Genomic DNA, 18,468 nt, shown 5'->3' with positions numbered 1-18,468 from the left:
AGAGGGTGGGCCCCCGTGGGCACCCACCCCTGGCCTGTGAGAAGCTCCAGGGACCAGGTGTTCGGAAGGTGGGGGTGGGGACCACACTGAAGCCTCTTGCACCACACGAGCCTGGCTGTGCCGAGGGCCCAGGGTGCTGGTTTCAGCCGGCTCCCCGGCTCGGGTTTGGACAGCCTCGGGCGTGGACGCATGCTCCTGTGTCAGTGAGGCCGGCCTTGGTGCCACCGCTGCACCCCACAAGCTCGCTGCACCCCACAAGCTCTCTGCACCCCGGGGTCTGATGCTTGCAGCAGCCTCACCCGGAAGCTTCATCAACCCGTTTTGCAGAGGAGGCGGCTGAGGCTTGGGGGGGCGGGGGGGAAGTAATTCGGTCACAGATCTAGAAAATGGCTGAGCCAGACCCCTCGGCCAGCCGCCTCCTCCCCTGGAGCGGAGGGGCGGAGGGGCGGAGGGCGGGGGGGGGTGACGAGGGGCGGAGGGGAGGAGGGGTGGGGGGGTGCAGGGCGGGGGGTGGGTGACGAGGGGGCGAAGGGGCGGAGGGGTGGGGGGCGGAGGAGTGAGGGGCGGAGGGGTGGAGGGTGGTTGGACGGGCCGCTGATGCTGCCCTCTGCCCGCAGATCTACATGCACCTGCGCTGCTACAGCTGCCCCAACGAGCAGCGCTACATCGTGCGCATCCTGTTCATCGTGCCCATCTACGCCTTCGACTCCTGGCTCAGCCTCCTCTTCTTCACCAACGACCAGTACTACGTGTACTTCGGCACCGTGCGCGACTGCTACGAGGGTGAGACTTGTGGCGGCCCTCCCGGGGGCACCCCTCCCGCCTGCGTCTGAGAGCCGCGGGCCCCTTCCTGGTTTCTCCTCGAGGGGCCGCCCCTCCTTTACCCACCGTCAGGCCTGGAGGGACAGTGACAGCACAGGTGTGGCCGGTCTCCCCCTCAGATGCCCTTTGCGAGGGGCTCCCAGAGCAGCGTCACAGACCCCAGAGTCCCCTCTCTCAGCTCTGTGTCAGATGGGTGCACAGGCAGCGAATGAGGACCCGTGTAGCTAGGAGCTCCAGGTGCAGGTGGTTGGGGTTTCTCTGGGGTCTGGTGTGCGGGCAGCGCTGGGCCTCCCTCCATGTGCCTTAAGTCTGAGCGCTTTGCCCTGGAGGCGCTCTGCTGTGCCACCCAAGAAGGTGCCTCCTGGGGCCTCCGCTCTCGCATGTGACGTGGGAGCATCACCAGCTCTGGTGCCGAGCTCCAGGCCCAGCCAGGCCCTGGGCCGCCAGCCCTCCCAGAGCCTGTGCCACCTGCAGCCACCGCAGGGCAGGTGGCCTCCGGCCTAAGGCGTGGAGAATGAGCTGGTGCCGGCAGAGGTTGGCCGAGGAGCAGAGTCCATTCTGGGCCGAGAGGAGAGCTAAACTGAGGGGAGGGAGGAGTCCCCGTGTGCCCAGCCAGGGTGGGTGGCTGTGGGGGGCCGGGGGCTGGAGAAGGGATTGCACCGGGAGGCAGGGACCGGGACATACACAGCCTTGCAGGCCGCACAGAGAAAGCCAGAGCTTCTTTCTTACTGCTGATGCATAAAAGCATGATGCGAAACGGCAGGCTCCAAAGCTCTCTACGTGGACTGTGGGTGACGGAGGGGCCAGAGGCCCAGGACAGGTCACGGCCAGCAGGTGGGGGAGGAGGGGTCCTTGGATTCAAGATCCCTTCTGATGCTCTCCCCCTCACGGCCGTGTGTTCCCCGTCTCCTGCACCTGCACTGCTGTTCTGGTAAAGTGACCAGAAGCATCTTTTCTTGGGCTGTGACCAGGCAGCTCTGGCCGTGACCGCTGTCAGCCTCCTGGCCGGGGAGAGCGTGGTCCTTGGCCCTGGGCTTCACGCTCATCCCCCGAGAAACGAGTCTGTTTCCGTCCCAGTTTGAACCTGCGTGTCCCTGGGCACTCACAGGGCCAGGAGGTGCCTTAGGACCGGTGAGGAAATTCCGTGCCCAGCACACTGCGCCCACTGCCCCTTCAGCCACACTGGCCGCCTTTCCGGTCTGGGTGCAGCGGGCGTCTGCCCAGTGCCCGCAAGCTCTGCTCCGCCGGCCCCTCCTCTTCCTCCATCTGGACCCTGTGTCCCCTCAGAGAGGCTTCCCGGCGGCTCCACTCCCAGACCCTGTGCAGTGAAGTGCGGTTCGCAGGGAGTGCTGGCTGGTTCTCCCCTCCTGAGGGCAGTGCCAGCAGAGCCGGGCACATGGCAGGTGCTACCCATTCTGGAAGTTTGAATGAGGAAGGGACTTGGTGAAGCACCTGCTATGAGCCTTGCATTCATCCACATGCAGCCTCGTTAAGTCCCTGGCTGGTGTCCCTGCCTCGCTGCCAGGGGAGGGTGCCGAGGCGGGGGGGGGGGGGCTCCGGTCCCGATGTTCCTGGAAGCAGCAGAACCTTCAGCGAGACCTCTGGTACCGGGGAGCCACACAGGCTGGGGGTGGAGAAGGGGCAGCCCAGAATCCTTTCCATTCACCTGCCAGCCCCGCGTGGTGCAGCCTCTGCTTCTTGTTCGTTCAGAATAAAGAAGCGGTGCCTGCCAGGGGAGCTCCTGTGGTGGGGGGACAGGCCCTGCAGGCTGGGTGCATGGCAGAAGGGGCACAGCCAGGGAGCCTTCGCATGGCCCTCACTCCGGCCCCAGAGGCAGCAGCAGATGGTTGGCGGCTCCTCCCACTCAGAAGCCTCTTTGTTCAGGCCCTGCCTAGCCAGTCCTTCCTCCCAGCTCAGAAAGGGCTGTAGGAAGTCTGCATCTCCTAGCAGCGCGATTGTCCCGCCCCTCCCAGGCAGTGTACAGGCCACCAGAGGCCACACGCCCGGCCCTCGCCTCGCCCTTTCCCGCACCTCTGCTCCGCCTCTGGGACCCTCTCCCTTCGTGCCTGTGTCTGCAGTGCTGAGCCCCACAGGACCTGCCCAGCAGGCGTGGTGGTGGCGCGTCCCTCACAGCTCAGAAAGCGGCCCCATCGGCCCCCCTTCCTCCCAGTCTCCCGAGACGGGAAGGCAGGAGTGGCCGGACGGCCGAGGAGCTCCTCTTCACTGGCCATAAGGCGGCATTTGCTTTTATTTTTAATAAAATTAAAACGACTAGCGTTTTACTTTCATTAAAGTCACACATGCATAGGGATGAAACAGGCTGCCCCAACTCCTCTGACTCCCACATTCACTGCACTTGCAACTCTTTTTTATTTTTATTGTTTTTTTAAAATCGGGATGATCATCTAATCAATGGACTACCCGGCCAGGGCCACTTTCAGTTCTTTAAACTTTCCCCCTGAATAACCTACAAACGTGCGGCGGCTGCTGCCGTGGATGTCTCAGTGTTCCTGGTGGGAAGGCATCCTCGGGAGCTGGGACTCAGGCGCTCACCTCCGCACGCACACCCGCACGCTCTCCTGCTCCATCTCTGAGGCGGGACAGGCGTTTCTGAGCCGCAGCTCGTGTTTGCGGGGCTCCGTGTCTGTAACCGTGGCTCAGCTGAGCCTGCTGGGGTCTCGAGGTGACACTTCCTTGTTCGTCTGCTTTTCCTCTTGCCACTTGCCGTGCTGTTTGGTTTGCTGCTTCCTATGTATCTGTCATCACTTTGTTCCCTAACGCCTCATCCGATCAGAAGCATGCCTTCTCTAAAGAGGCACACACCTCTTCCCGCTGGGTTTTCCTCCGCGCTGCTCCTCCTGCGCCTGCCCCGGCTCTGGGCGGGGCTGGCTCCCGCGCCTGTGCTGACCGCCGGGCCCCGGGGCCAGTTTTCCCGGTGAGAGCTCGGCTCCCAGGAGCTTCCCGAGGAGAGGGGTGTGGGAGTTCAGTTTTTTGAAACCTGAAAATTGTCTAAAGTACATATGATATTGTTTTGTTTGGTTAGTTATCAATGGGAGTACAATTCTAAGTTGGAAATTATTCTCCCTCTGAATTTTGAAGGCGTGTTTTTCAGTCTTTTTGCTTCCAGCATTGTTTTCAGAAAGTCTGCTGGATTCTGATTCTCTTTTTTTTTTTTAAATTGAGAGAGAGGAGAGAAACATCAGTGTGTTGTTTCATTGGTTTATGCGCTCATTGGTTAATTGTATGTGCTCTGAGCAGGGATGGAACCCACAACCTCGGCATAGTGGAGCGACACTAAATAACTGAACCACCAGGCCAGGGCTGGATCCTGGTGCTTAATGTCTGTATGTGACCTGCTTAACCCTCGCTTCCAGGATCTTCACCCCCAGAGTTCTGAAATCTCAAAGGAGACGGGATGTCCACTGTGTGGGTGCCCGGGCCCCTCTCTGAGTGCTGAGCGGTGTTCGTGCATGTTCCTATGCTAGGCCCCCCCCCTTTATTCTCCTTTCTGGAATTCCTGTGAGTAGGATGTTGCACTTCTGGATTGACCTTTAAGTCTTCTTTACGGTTTCTTTTGTTCTATTTCCCAGGAGCTTTAAACTTTCATTTTAAATATTTACCTTTGAGCCTTTCTACGGAAGGTTTTGTTTTCTTTATCTTGTTGTAAAGCGTCAGGCGCTCTTTCCGTTCCATTTTACAGTCCCTTGTGCTGGTGTTGGAGAGTATCTCCCTCCCCCGGACGCTGATTGCAGTTTTCTTCTGTTCCCTGCATTATCTGTCCCGGACTTCCCTGTGTGTTTGTCTTGGCCTTTGACCTTTGTGCTGGAAGCTCCCCTCAAAGGCCAGCCTCCCAGCTGGGTGACAGGACACGGCTTTCCGGTGCCGTTTTTGTGCAGTGGTGGGCACAGGCACCAGATGAAGATTTTTATTTTTATTCTGGGCCTGTTTCCCCGGATGATAATGTTCCCTGGGTGGTAAGCGCTGGGCGAGCCGAGGTAAGGGTGCAGTTGGGGGAAGGGACCCAGACACCTCGCCCTTTGCACTCAGACCTCGTCTGTTTGCTGCAGGTGTGCTCATTGCTGCCCTCGCTGAGCTCAGTTCTCAGAGGCGCTGTCCCCTCTCCTGGAGGGTAAAGCCGCGTGCAGACTTGCAGCCAGGTTTTCCATTTGCACCTTCACCCGCAGGCCCGAGGTTCGAGGCTCTCATTGGCCAGCTCCCTCCCCTCTGGTCAGGGACCGCGCTCACCATTCTGTATCTTAGAGCTTTGGTTAGCATTGCTTGTCGGCTGCCTCCAGTGCCATCTCCTTGTCCTTGAAGGCTTGTACTTTTCCACCAATTCATTCTCATCCTAGTGGCATTCTGGGGGGAGAGGAGGAGGGAGAGTGGAGATAAACAGCGTGGATGGGTGGAATATTGCCATTTCCAAGGAGAGGGCTGAGTCTCAGAGAAGTAAACGGCCAGCTCAGGGTCCCTCTGATCGAGTGTCTGCCATCTGGTGAGGCTGTAACTCACACCGCACAGCCGGGCTGAAGGCTGAGGAGCAGCGGAGAAAGCAGCCCCCTTCCTGCGTTTAGTGATTGGGGCGGGGTGGGAGGGAGCTCCTAGAGACAACACTGAGACAGCCTGAGGAGCTGGGAGCTGAGCAGGGTGAGGAGGCAGGGTGCAGAGGAGATGCTCCCCGCGCCTTATGCAGCGCTGTGTCCCAGTAACGTTTGTGGCCGTCACGCTTTACCACCTCTTTTTCATTCCTCTTAGCGCATTCTCACCTCCCAGGGCCCAGAGGAGTACATGTCACCCCCGTTTTACAACCGTGGGAAGGAATCCGGGAGGCTAAGAAACCGGCCCGGGATTCCTGGGTGCTTGCCGAGGCCAGGCTCGCCCGGTGCCGGGCTTGGTGAAGGAACACAGGATGCGTTTCTCAGCGAGGATTGTGAACTCCTGTTAGGGGAAGAGATTTTACAGGCCTGGATGAAACGATTAAAGAGTGCCCCTTCGTTCACCCAGTTTCAGATTTTGGACAAGGTCAGCTTCCTGGAGCCTGGCCCCAAATGAAACTCTCGGTGGAGAGAGTGTAGCCAGGATGAGCCCAGCCGAGAGCCGCAAACACGGCCACAGGAGGCCCGCGGGCCGTGCTGCCAGGACGCTCAGGAGCTCGGAACAAAGGAAGGTTTGCAGAAGAAACCAGCAGAAGGTCCCGGGAGAGAACAGCGTTCCAGGGGCAGGAAGCAGGGTCGGCAAAGGGCAGACGTGGCCCGGGGGTGAGGGGGGAGAGGAGGGACAGCTTGGCAGCATCGCTGGGCCCGGGGCCTTTCCCAGGCAGAGCCCGCCTCGCCATGGCTGTAGCACATCGTGCCCTTTATTGTCCGTGTGACCATCAGTCACTGAGAAAAGAGCAAAGCCTGTCCTGAGCCTCTTTATGAGCAGAGATTTCTGTCCAAGTGCTCAAAAAGAGTTTTCCGGGCTCCTCATGAGCTGTCTGCAATAAGAATGCCCAAGTCTTTCCAAATAACCAGTTTCTGTGTAGCCAAGACAGCGAGGCCCCGGGGCCGCCATGGCCAGGGGCACCCAGGGCACAACATGGGGGCCAGGAGTGTCTGGAGCAGCCAGAGCGCTTCACTTACCTGTGGTGGGGGGCGATGAGGACTCCTGGCCCGGGGCTCCTCTCGGGGGCCTCTCCGTGCGGCCCGGGCCTCTGGGCGGTGCCGCTCAGTGGTCTCTCCGCGGGCGTGCCGGCGGGGCTGGTGAGAGCAGGGCCGTGGACAGCGGCTTCCTGTCCAGCTGCTCAGGGTTAGAGACGCTGCCGGTGAGGAAGAAAGCCAGGAGTCCCGGGTTGGAAAGGAAGGACCTGTGAATTGTCAGCTGCTCAGACCCCTTTATGATGTCTGTTAAGTGGCTGCCGTGCCCTGGGCGGTATGGCTCAGCTGGTTGGAGTGTTGTCCCGTGCCCCAAAAGGTGGTGGGTTCAGGGGTTCATACTGGTCAGGGCACATACCCAGGTTGTGGCCTGTGTGGAAGGCAACCAATTGATGTCTTCCTCCCTCCCTCCCTCCCTCCCTCCCTCCCTCCCTCCCTCCCTCCCTCCCTCCCTCCCTCCCCCCTTTTCTGGTTTCTCTGAGGCCTCTCCAGGGGGGACCAGAACTGAAAGCATGGCCAGAGGGTAGTCAGGCGACAAGGCCGCTGGCTGAGAACCTCACTCCAACCCGCTGTGCTTTCCTGCGTCCAGGGCCAGCATACCTCCGTTTGTTGCTGGGTGGGTTGACGTGTCCGTTTACACACCCTCGCCGGAGCTGGGCGGCTCTGTAACTTTCTGGGAAGGGATGGGCCTGTCCAGACGGTCCGGCGTGGGCTGGTTGGACCATCTGGGAGAGATTGTCTTGCCTCCCTTCTCTGAGAATGCATGACCGACTCACTCATGATTCTTTAATGGAAGTGTCACCAACTTGGTATGACGCAGACTCGCCGGCCAGAGCTCTGGTAAAAGGTGGAGGATCTTGAGCCCAGAGGTGGGTGAGGTCGGACGGTACTGACCCGCGGAGCAGAGCTCGGCTGCACGCTGGCGTACGTGGTGCAGGGGAGGGTGTGGGCTCAGGTGCCAGCTCCTCTCCGTGGAGGGCAGGAGGCCTGTGGGAGTGGTTCCGTGCGGAGGGGCTGGTGAACTTCAGCCCCTGGGGGTTCCCGGGAGGGTTTTGTCTTTCGGGCCTGAAGTCCGATCACCTTGCGGAAGGCTGCTCAGCATCCGTGAGAGGGCGAACCTGGCACAGAACTGAGTGTGGGCGAGGCTGCCTGCCCTGCAGCTCTGCCTCCCCGGATCCCTGGCCCACGCCCATCACTCATCTCTTCCGTGTTTACCGCGTGTAAGCGCGGGCCTCGGGCAGCTGTTGGGGGTGGTGCTCCGTTTCTACCTGCAGGGACTTGACAGTCTGGGAGGAACAGCAGGCCACACGCTGTGGACTCTGCTCAGTGCGAGCTCGGCTCATCCAAGGCGGGGGCTGTGCTCATCCCCTCCGGCCTCCCAGCAGCCCCAAGAGGAGGGGTCCTGGCAGCACGGAGGTCTAGGGACACTGCCCGAGGCCACACAGCTCTCCTTGGCAGAGCCACGCCCACGCCCAGGAGGTCTGGCTGGGCGTTCCCTGCGTTCCTGCCGCTTCACGCTGCCGCCGTGCTGGAAGGATCGGGGGTGCAGAGAGCTCGCCGTGTGGGAAGTGAGCATGGCCGCAGGGCAGAGGTGGCCGCCAAGGAGAAGGCGGCCCCTCAGCGGGCTCTCTCTGAGAGTCAGAGGGACTCAATGTGTGGCTTAGAGAGCGGGCACATGCCGGAAGTGGTTTTATGTAAAGGTTCTACTTACGTGGCGTGTAGATAACTATCCCAAACAGCCCGTGTAAAACCACGTCCATCTCTGCTGGCAGTGCCGCCAGGCATCGGGGCGCACGTGGCATGGGCTGCCCCTGCCCGCGGTACCGGGTCTCAGCTGGCCAGATCCTTCTGGAACCTGACTCACTCATGTGTCCGGCAGTGGGTGCTGGTTCCTCCTACATGGGGGTCAGCCTGGGCTTCCCACACGGTGACTGGGCCCAAGGGCAGGCATCTCGGGAAAGAACAGAGGAAAGAGGCTTCTGACCCCAGAGTCAGATGTCACGAAGCATCGCTTCTGCTGTCACCCGGGCCACCATCTTCGAGCGGAATGACGAGACCCCATCTCTCAGCGGTGTTATCAGTGTCGGAGGGTGTGGCCGTCTTTGGAAAATACCATCGGCCACAATATGGCTGGCCCCAGCCCGGGATGGACACACCCCTTCCACAGGGCCTTGTGTGGGTTGGACAAAGGTTATTAGCAGGCTGACTGGGTTTGGCTAGATGCCCCCTCCGCAGACCCCAAAGTAGTTGCTGTCATTGAGTGATCAGTGGGCATGCCTGCAGTCACCAGCCACCCTGAGCTGCTCCTGTGCCAGGCAGACAGCACAGGGTCCCCAGCCTATCCAGGGAGGCTGGCCCCCGAGGGAGACAGGCAGGTAGCAGCCAACACTCAGCGCTGCTGAGCGCTGCCCACTCTTCCGAGCTCTTTGCACACTCACTCCAACCTCTCAGCCACCTGGGAAGGTAGGGACTCCTGTCCCCATTTAACAGATGAGGAAACTGAGGCTCACGGCTAACCCAGTGGCAGACCCAGGCGGTAAACCCTCCGCTCTGTGTCTGCTGAGGGATGGTCCCAGCACATATGGTAGGTGCCAGGGGCCATATTTATAGAGGGTGCTCCCTGGGGTCCTATCCCAGCTGAGACATGAGCCCTTCGTAGGTTAGAGCAGCTGTGAGTGGCAGAAAACACCCAAATACCTTCCTCTCCAAACTGAAGGCCACGTTCGCCTCTGGCTGCTGTGCCAGGCTTTCGTGCTGAGGTCTGCACAGCGTCTGCACGTCCGCGGGGCCCTGGTGACAGCACTGGCCTAGGGTGGCCAGGACTCGTCTGATGGGAGTGCGGAGGGAGGGGCACCCCAGGCAGGGGAACAGCCAGTGCAAAAGCAATAACTGCTGAGGGCAAGGGGCTCCCAGTGCTGCCGGGAAGGAAGGGTGAGGGGCGGGCAGGGACCACGGCACCTGTGGGGAGATCTTGAGTGGCAAACCAGGGGCTGCGCCGGGAGCCCCGAGGCCTCCGGGCTGCAGGGGCCGCTGGGCAGAGGAGAAGGGGCCTCTCTGGCCCCATTGGACCCTTGCACTGGCCTTGCTTTGCTGGATACCTCTCTTTTTTTTTTAAAAAAATATATATTTTATTGATTTTTTTACAGAGAGGAAGGGAGAGAGAGAGTTAGAAACGTCCATGAGAGAGAAACATCGACCAGCTGTGTTTTGCACACCCCCCCAGCAGGGATGTGCCCGCAACCAATGTACATGCCCTTGACCGGAATCGAACCCGGGACCTTTCAGTCCGCAGACCGATGCTCTACCGCTGAGCCAAACCGGTTTTGGCTGGACGCCTCTCCTTGCTCCCTGCTCTCGGCCCCTGCCCCTCCTGCCCCGTCCTTCGTGGTGCCCTCTGCCACACTGACTCTTTCTTCCACGCTTGCTCTCCTTCCTCGCTCCTGGCACAGCCTTCACTCTGCTGAGCCAGCAGACTTCTCCGACCAGGAGCATTGCTCTATTTATAGCGTAGAATTTACCACATACCTCTCCGCGGCGCGGTCCTCCCGCAGGTTTTGTCTTTGCGGGGTGTCCAGCGCGTCCTGCCTCAGGGAGCTGACCCAGCCGCTCGGCATCGCACCTCTCTCCGCGCTCTCCTGAGCTCTGCAGACGGGCATGCGGCTGTGAGCGGGCGGAGGTGCCGCTGTCTCCTTGCTCAGGGGTCTCCTGAGATGCCCCTGGAGAGGGTGTCACTGTTGTAACTCTGTGGCCCATACACAGTAGAGAAGAGCGTAGGGTGAATTAGAAAGCTGGTACACTGCCATCTCCCCCAAGTCCCCTCCGTGCCCATCCTGACCTGCCCTCCTCCCGTCTCCCCACACAGCCCTGACTTTGGTGGTAGTCACTCCCGTGCTGTACAGAGTGAGCAGCAGGGTGTACGCATCCCTGGACAATATGAGCTGTCTCTGCCTGGTCCGGGTGAGATGGAGTATTCGCGTGGGTTCTCCTGGCCCTTGGGGTGCTCCGTTGCTGCTCAGATTCCTGCCGTCTGTTTACCGTCTGCTTACCGTCCTGTGACCGGGTTCACTGTGGGTGCTCTCTTCACAGCCCTGGTCATCTACAACTTCCTGAGCCTGTGCTACGAGTACCTCGGCGGAGAAAGCGCCATCATGTCAGAGATCAGGGGGAAGCCCATCGAGTGAGTACAGCCCTGCAGCCCGCTGCCTGCCTCTGCCTGCCTTTCTCCCCGCTGTCCTGGCGGCGGCCGCACACGGCCCCTCTGCGCCTGCGGCCCGGACTCCCCCAGCAGGGCCATTCAGTGGGACTTCTGGAAGGGTCCCGGCTCTCTCTCCTCTGCCTCCCCATCTTTCCCTGCTTCTGTTTCCCTCCTGCACTGTTTACATTCAGCCTTCACAGGTGGTTTGTCACCCCGAGGCTGGCCGGAGCAGCCTCTCCCTGATGCTTCTCCAAATGCTCTCCGCAGTCTCCCTGTACTTGGCCTTGGGCTCAAAGCTGTCGTCCCCCCGCGCCCCCCCCCCCCCCGTGCCCTGGCTTGTCTGGATGTGAGGGAGGGCAGCCCCCAGCCCCCCTCCCCTGAGTCCTAGCTCTCTGCTCACCACCCCTCCGTGGTCTCTTCCAGGTCCAGCTGCATGTACGGCACCTGCTGCCTCTGGGGAAAGACGTACTCCATTGGATTCCTGCGGTTCTGCAAGCAGGTGTGTGCCCAGCTCCTGCCCGGCTGCCCTGGCTCCGCCTTGGAGTCCCCATTTCCTGTGAGCCCCCCAAGTACCAGCACCCACTCCCCACACAGTTGGGGTGCCCCTGCATTCACAGGTGTGCTCAGGGGAGGGAGAGGCGTCCTGGGCACGAAGTGGTCTCAGGCTCTTGCTCCTTTTATTTATTTATTTATTTGCTTATTTATTTAAAATGTTTTTATTGATTTCAGAGAGGAAGGGAGAGAGAGAGAGAGAGACTGAAATATCAATGATGATAGAGAATCATTGATCAGCTGCCTCCTGCACACCCCACTCCATCAAGCCCACAACCTGGGCATGTGCCCTTGACTGGAGTCAAACCTGGGACCCTTCAGTTCACAGGCATCAGCTCTATCTACTGAGCCAAACCAGCTAGGGCAACTCTTGTTCTTTTTTTTTTCTTTTTCTTTTTTAATATATTTTATTGATTTCTTACAGAGAGGAAGGGAGAGATATAGAGAGCTAGAAACGTCGATGAGAGAGAAACATCGACCAGCTGCCTCTTGCACGCCCCCGACTGGGGATGTGCCCGCAACCAAGGTACATGCCCTTGACCGGAATCGAACCTGGGATCCTTCAGTCCGCAGGCCGACGCTCTATCCACTTGAGCCAAACCGGTCCCGGCAGACTCTTGTTCTTTTTGACCATGTCTCTGTGTGTGTGAGAATCAGAGGATGTGAAGGGGATTCTGGGATCTCCGTTTGAAAACTTCTCATCAGCTGGGGCTAGAAGGCAGGAGGGCTTCTGCATTAAAGATACAAGACCAGCCCTGCTGTGGCTCAGTGGCTGAACATCGACCCATGAACCAAGAGGTCAGGGCACATGCCCCGGTTGTGGGCTCGATCCCCAGTAGGTGGCGTACAGGAGGCAGCTGAATTGATGTTTCTCCCTCAGTGTTTCTATTTCTCTAACCCTCTCCCTTCCTCTCTCTCTAAAAGCAATCAAAACATATATTTAAAAAAATATCCTCAAGTGAGGATTGAAAAAAAAAAAAAGATACATGACGAACCAGGCGTGTGCAGTCTCCAGTCCCTTCCCCATTTCCCGGTTGGCTGCCAGCAGCTTCGTTCTCCTTGCTGGTCCCCCCCCCCCCCCCCCCCCCCCCAGCGTAGGAAGGCTGGGCGGGGCAGTGTGATGTGGTGGTGAAGTGCATGGGTCTGCGCATCTGACCATCTGAGCTTGATTTCCAGCTTCTGACTGTGACCTTGGGTCGTTACTTAACCTCTCAGCCTAGTTCCTTCTGTCAAATGTGCGTAATGTGACTTATCTCAAGGGATGGCTTAAAGGACAGGTGAGGTGGGTACGGAGTGTTCGCACGGCGTTGGCACCTGGCACAGAGCCCCCGTCTCTTGTTCGGGAGGGAGGGTCAGGTGTCATGCCCAGCAGCAGGACCTCAGCTCAGTCTCCTCTGCCTCCAAGGCCTTTCAGCCCCTCCGGCATCGCCAGAGTAACCTAGGGGAGGTGAGCCCACAGCGGGGCACTGCCCGCTGGAGCTGGCTTTCCTGGGTAGGGCCAGGCACCCCCCCCCCCCCCCCCCAAGCGCCTGCCTGGACCTGGGTTTCCAGGTCGGCTTCCAGGTCTTCCTTCCTGAGGCTGTTGTTCAACTCACACTCTCCCCCAGGGACCTGCAGGGAAAGAGTTAAACTGTCCCGGGCTCAGGGTGGGGCTCGCAGGGCCATTGTTTACCCAGGGCTGGGCGCCTGGGCGGTGACTCATGCCCTCTTTGATGATTATATTGTGTACAAAGTTTTGGTCCCAGATCACTAGCTCCAAGCCGCCTTGTTATAAATTACCCCCAGGCCTGTGGGCTGGGTGTTCCCGAATATCCACCGTTGTTCCTGGAGGTGGCAGGGAGAGGTAGGAAAAGGGGAGAGAACAAATCCCCCCCCCCCCCCCCCCCCCCCGGGGTGGCAGCTTTGTCCCAGGGCACCACCTCCTGCTGTCCTCGCTGCACTTCAGGGTCCCTGTGCCTCAGTTCCCTCTCTGTGTCAGGCTCCACAGGGACGTGGGCATCGGGTGGCTGACCGGGGCCCACCAGCCGATGGCCTGACTCTTAACGCTCCCTCCCTCGCTGGCTCACTCCATGCGAGGGCTGCCTCTCTGGGCTGTCGGTGCAGTCCCGCCTCCTCCAGGGGGGGAGGTTCTGTGGGGGGTGTGACAGTATCACCCCTCTAGCCCCGTCACACACTCTCCCTCCTGGTGGCACCCCACAGCTCTGGCCACCGGTTCCCACAACTTTGGGTTCAGCAGGCCATGCTCTCCCCTCTGGGGTCCTGCCCATCTGGAGCCACACCAGCTTAGCCTTCTCAGCTGCTCCCGCCTCCACAGAAGGCCCCGTTTAGATTTATTTGACTTTGAGAGAGAGGCGAGTCTAGTGACACACGGGCACTGTGGGTGCCCCTCGTCCGCCGGGGCCTCGCCGGGGCAGGGGCTCGCCCTGTGACGACGGCTGCTTACGTCCACCCGCCAGAGGCTCGGTGGCGCCCGCTCGAGCGTCTGTCGCTGGTAGTTGGCGAGGCCGCATTCAAACTCAGATGTCAAAACCAGACCTTGGCTTTGGGTGGCTGCCTGTTTTGTGCTCCTGTTAAGTCATCTCCGTCCCCAGCAGCACCGGTTCAAAACAAACCCTGGGCCCAGGCCCAGAGCAAGGGGCAGGGAGCCAGACCCCGGGGGCGGGCGAGGGGCACGAGAGGAAACCATGGCACAACCCTGCTCCCATGTGGCCAGTCCCCGGAGCAGGCCCCGGCTTTGCTCTCCCCCACCCACTCCCCTGGCCACCTCGCTGCTGCTGCCGCCCGCCCAGCACGAGGCCATGCCTATCCACGCTGCCTCTGGCCTCGGTGTGAGTTGTCCCCTCTGCCTGTCCCTTGTCTCCCATTCCTGCTGCCCCTGCTCCAGGGACATCTCCTGTCCCCTCTCCTCCATTCCACCATCCATCCACACCCCTCCTCCACATCCGTCTTCTCACCCAGCTGCTCTCCCTCACGCTGCATTCTCCGGACAGCAGTCCCCTCGGGGAGGACCCTGGGCTCCCCCAGGCCTAGCATCCACAGGCCTCCCGGCCAGAGGAGCTGTTGTTCCGGAGTCTGTCCCCATCCTGACCCTGGGCGTCTCCCCCGCAGGCTACCCTGCAGTTCTGCGTGGTGAAGCCGCTCATGGCCGTCAGCACCGTGATCCTCCAGGCCTTTGGCAAGTACCAGGACGGCGACTTTGAGTAAGCAGCGGGCCCCGCAGGGGCGTGGGGGGAGTTGATGCCAGGGTAGATGTCCCTGCCCAGAGGCAGTGCCTGGCCAGGGAAGGAGGCGGCCACAGACCGGCCACACCACGCCCTCAGGACCTCTCTGAATGGAGGCCACGCACGTTCCTAGCCTTCCTCCCGCCTCCGCGCCCACGAGGCCTGCCTCTGGCACAGGAGCCCTCCGCGTCCATCCCCTTGGCATAGGGGGTGGGGGCACCTGGGGCAGAAGGGACAGTGACCATCCAGGCAGGCGGCGGGGCTGGAGCCCGGGAGGCCGGCCTTGAGTCCTCGTGTAGAAAGCCTCGGATGGCGGGCTGCCCACAGCCCCTCACTGGGCGTGAGGGAAGTGACCGGGTGGCCGTGTGCTGGCGTGCGCTCGGCAGCACCGCCTGGACGGTGCCCAGCAGCCCGCAGGCCAGGTGGGCAAACGGAGGCTCAGCTGGACGGTGCCCAGCAGCCCGCAGGGCAGGGGGGCAAACGGAGGCTCAGTGGGATGTAACTTGCTCAACTTGGAAAGAGCAGGGCTGAGCTCCCGTCACGCTGACACCGCCATCTGACCGTCAGGCTGAGCCCTCACCCAGGCCAGCCTGGCTTCCACGCCCGGGGCGTGTCCCCCAGCAGAGCTGCGGGCAGGTGGGGGACACCCCTGCGTGAGGCAGGGGCCCGGCCTCACGTCCTGGCCCCTTGGATCACCGTGGCTCGGGGAGCGCTGCTTGGGGAGCCCGGCCAGAGCCGTGGGGATCGGCGTCGGCAGGCCCAGGGAGGGGGGCTCCTTGTCCCTCGGGGGGTCTGTCCAAGCCAGAACGCTCCCTTTTCTGCAGCGTGGCCAGCGGCTACCTGTACGTGACCATCATCTACAACGTCTCGGTGAGCCTGGCCCTCTACGCCCTCTTCCTCTTCTACTTCGCCACCCGGGAGCTGCTCAGCCCCTACAGCCCCGTCCTCAAGTTCTTCATGGTCAAGTCCGTCATCTTCCTCTCCTTCTGGCAGGGTGAGCTCCGCCCCGCCCCACGAGGGGCTGTCCCCTGAACCTCATTCCTTCCTCCTGCTGCCACCCCATACCCCTTCCTCCTGCCTGCCACCCCCGCACCCCTTCCTCCTGCCTGCCACCTCCGGACCCCTTCCTCCTGCCTGCCACCCCCATTCCCCTTCCTCCTGCTGCCACCCCCATACCCCTTCCTCCTGCTGCCACCCCCGCACCCCTTCCTCCTGCCTGCCACCCCCATTCCCCTTCCTCCTGCTGCCACCCCAGCACCCCTTCCTCCTGCTGCCACCCCGCACCCCTTCCTCCTGCCTGCCACCCCCGGACCCCTGGGGCCCAGGCCCCGGGGTTGTCCTTGGGGATCCCAGCTGGAGCTCAAAGGGGCCTCCGTCCACTGGGTGCCCACTCGGGCAGAAGACTGGTCCCTCAGGGGCCCTAGGAGCCAGGGCAGAGCTTTAGTGGGGCTGCTTCATGGATGGGGGACACGGGGACCCCACATAATCTGTGACATCTCAGTGTTAGTGGCTGGAAAGGGTCAGGGGGTGTGGGGTTCCCAAGGGGCCTCAGCCTGTGTTGGCAACACTGCCTCACAGGAGCGACCAGGGCCCCTGCTTCTGCCGCCGGGCATTGGGGGCTGCACGGAGGAGGAGGGCCTGGGAGGCGGTCTGACACCCTCTTGCCCCCCAGGCCTGCTGCTGGCCATCCTGGAGAAGTGCGGGGCCATCCCCAAGATCCACTCGGCCCGCGTGTCGGTGGGCGAGGGCACCGTGGCCGCCGGCTACCAGGACTTCATCATCTGCGTGGAGATGTTCTTCGCGGCGCTGGCCCTGCGGCACGCCTTCACCTACAAGGTCTACGCCGACAAGAGGCTGGACGCGCAAGGTGAGAGCCAGCCCTCCCCCCGCGGCGTCCTGCAGGCCGGAGGGGCCAGGCGTCCTGGTCACGTGAGGGAGGCCCCGGGAGCGAGGCCCCCTGTCTCTGGCAGCCGGCCTGGAGTACGGAGATGAAGTTGGCAGGCGCAGTACCTCTGTGGGATGGTCAGGACGGAGATTCTAGAAAAGCAGTCCCTCAGGGTTCCCGACATGAGCCGTTCTCCATTTGTCCCAGAATCCTCTGCTCTTAAGTGTTCTGTTTTTTTTGTGTTTTTTTTTTTTTACCTGATTACCTCTCAGAAGCAGACGTGGGTGGCAGTAGCTCTGAACAGCTTTCTTTTACACTTGCTGACCTTCCTGGGCCAGAGCAGAACCAGACAGAGTTCCGTGCTGGGCCACCTCAGAGGCTCCGGAGTAACTGATGTGGCTCGGCCTGGCAGAGCTCCCGGCCTGGGTGCCTCTGCTGCCAGCGGGCCTGGAGGATGCCCAGGGGGAGCAGGAAGAGGAGTTGGCTGCTTGGGTGATGGGAGGAGTGGGCGGGCCTGGAAGGGAGGCCTCTGCCTGGGCTCGGCTGCTGCCCCGCCCCTCCCACGTGGCTGGAAGCGGAAGCCCACCTCCCAGGCGCAGCACTGATGCCCACCCGGGCCGGGCAGCCACGTCCTGGGAGAGTACAGAGGACCGCCTGGCCTGTGGCCGGCTCCTCGACGCCCACCCCTTCCTGCCATGTTCTTTCCCTGGTGGGAGGCCTCGGGGGCCTGCGCAGCTGCTGACCGTACTGCAGGCCTCGTGACTGGTGGGCCCGGCCGCGTTTCCCCAACACGCTGGCTGGGCTGGGGGTGCTTTCTCCGCGTCTGACCGCACCCTGTCAGTGCCAGCCACTGTGCTGCCCACTCAGCACTGCCCTGGTGGCCACTGCTTCCCACCAAGGCCCATTGGAGGGTCAGCTTCCAGTGCTGAGGGCGATGCCCCTGGCCTGGGCCTGACAGACCCTGTCCCTGGGAGAGCCCCTTTGTGCCCAGAGCCTGGGAGGGGCTCGGTTTAAGGACCATTTCCGCTGGAGGCCTGGGCTGTCTTCCCGACACACCCACCCGCAGCCGCGCGGCTGTGCGCGGGCCCTGCCGCCAGGGGAAGCTGCTGCTGCCATTGCCCCTCCGCGTGGTCCTGGCCGGCCGTGTGCCCGCCAGCCACGGTGCCCGCCAGCCATGGTGCCCGCCAGCCACGGTGCCCGCCAGCCACGGTGCCCGGCCCCTCAGCTCTCCAGGCTGGCGCGGGTGCAGAGCTGGCTCTGTCGTGGGAGCTGCACAAGAACCCTCGCCCCAGCCTCTTTCCTGTCTGTGAAGTGGGGAGAGGTTTGTGTGCACAAGGCACAGGCTTAGCAGTTCCAGCCTCAGCTGGAGAAGTGGGGGGGGGGGCCCTGACTTTGGGGCGAGGTGAACTCGGCCCGCCATTCTGGTGTCCGCTGTTTGTCCGCCCTCAGAGGGGAGTGCCACAGGAGGGCCCTCTTCCGGTGGTCAGTGTGCCAGGCCCGAGGGGAAGCTGGGGCTGCCGGGGGGCCAGAGGGCCAGGGGTGGGCCGCAGGGGGCGTGGTGTGCCCTGGCCTCGGTGGTGGGCCGTGGTGTTCACTCAGCTGTCTCTTGTCTTCTCTATTTCTCCTGCTTCTCCCCCCTTCCCTGCCCGCCCTGCTTTTGTCCCGGGTTTGGCCATGGGCAGTGCCAACGTATGGTCCTTACGGTAGGTTCTGCTCTCTGTCTGCATGTCTGTCCTGCATGTCAGTCCTGGTCACTGTCACCGGCACGCCTCTCTGCCTGGTTCTGTCACCACAGGCACCTGAAGGCAGTGCCCAGAGCACTCTGCCAAGGGCCGCCCTCTGTCGAGCCCGCTCTGTTCGGCCTGTCGTCTGGCATGTGCCCTGTGTGGTTCTGGGGCACAGCACCCACTCCTGGGAAACCAGGGCCATTTCGTATGTCCATGGCGGAGGTGTGCAGGCAGAAAGGGCAGGCGTGTGTGAGTCTGGAGACCTGGCTGCGAGCTGAGCTCTCCCTCACCTCTCAGAGTGTGCCTGGCCTGGGTGACTCATCGGAGAGGGAGTAAGATGAGCTTATTGGCAGTGGCTCCCGCCCTCTCGGGTGAGCTGGAGATGTCTGCTCCTCACGGCCAGGTCCAGCCCTACAGCTGCCCCGATGAAACG

The 18,468-nt window shown here is 61.7% G+C and overlaps 1 protein-coding gene across 2 annotated transcripts in view; it reads left to right on the top strand.

The window, feature by feature from the left end:
- The window catches only part of TMEM184B (transmembrane protein 184B), a 49,067-nt gene that overhangs the window by 27,979 nt on the left and 2,620 nt on the right, over window positions 1-18,468 (top strand). The window contains exons 3-9 of one of the 2 annotated variants that reach the window (XM_084880026.1): window positions 618-783; window positions 10,542-10,632; window positions 11,074-11,149; window positions 14,311-14,402; window positions 15,248-15,417; window positions 16,096-16,290; window positions 17,991-18,011. In XM_084880026.1, coding sequence (XP_084736152.1) covers window positions 618-783; window positions 10,542-10,632; window positions 11,074-11,149; window positions 14,311-14,402; window positions 15,248-15,417; window positions 16,096-16,290; window positions 17,991-18,011 — 811 coding nt within the window. The remainder of the gene's footprint in view (window positions 1-617; window positions 784-10,541; window positions 10,633-11,073; window positions 11,150-14,310; window positions 14,403-15,247; window positions 15,418-16,095; window positions 16,291-17,990; window positions 18,012-18,468) is intronic. The other variant, XM_084880025.1, reaches the window with a different exon arrangement.

The sequence above is a fragment of the Pipistrellus hanaki genome (assembly GCF_964339955.1).
Source record: "Pipistrellus hanaki genome assembly, chromosome: 3".
Classification (NCBI taxonomy): Eukaryota; Metazoa; Chordata; class Mammalia; order Chiroptera; family Vespertilionidae; genus Pipistrellus; species Pipistrellus hanaki.
Note: the sequence above shows the minus strand (reverse complement) of the source record. Positions and strands in the feature narration are given on the sequence as shown.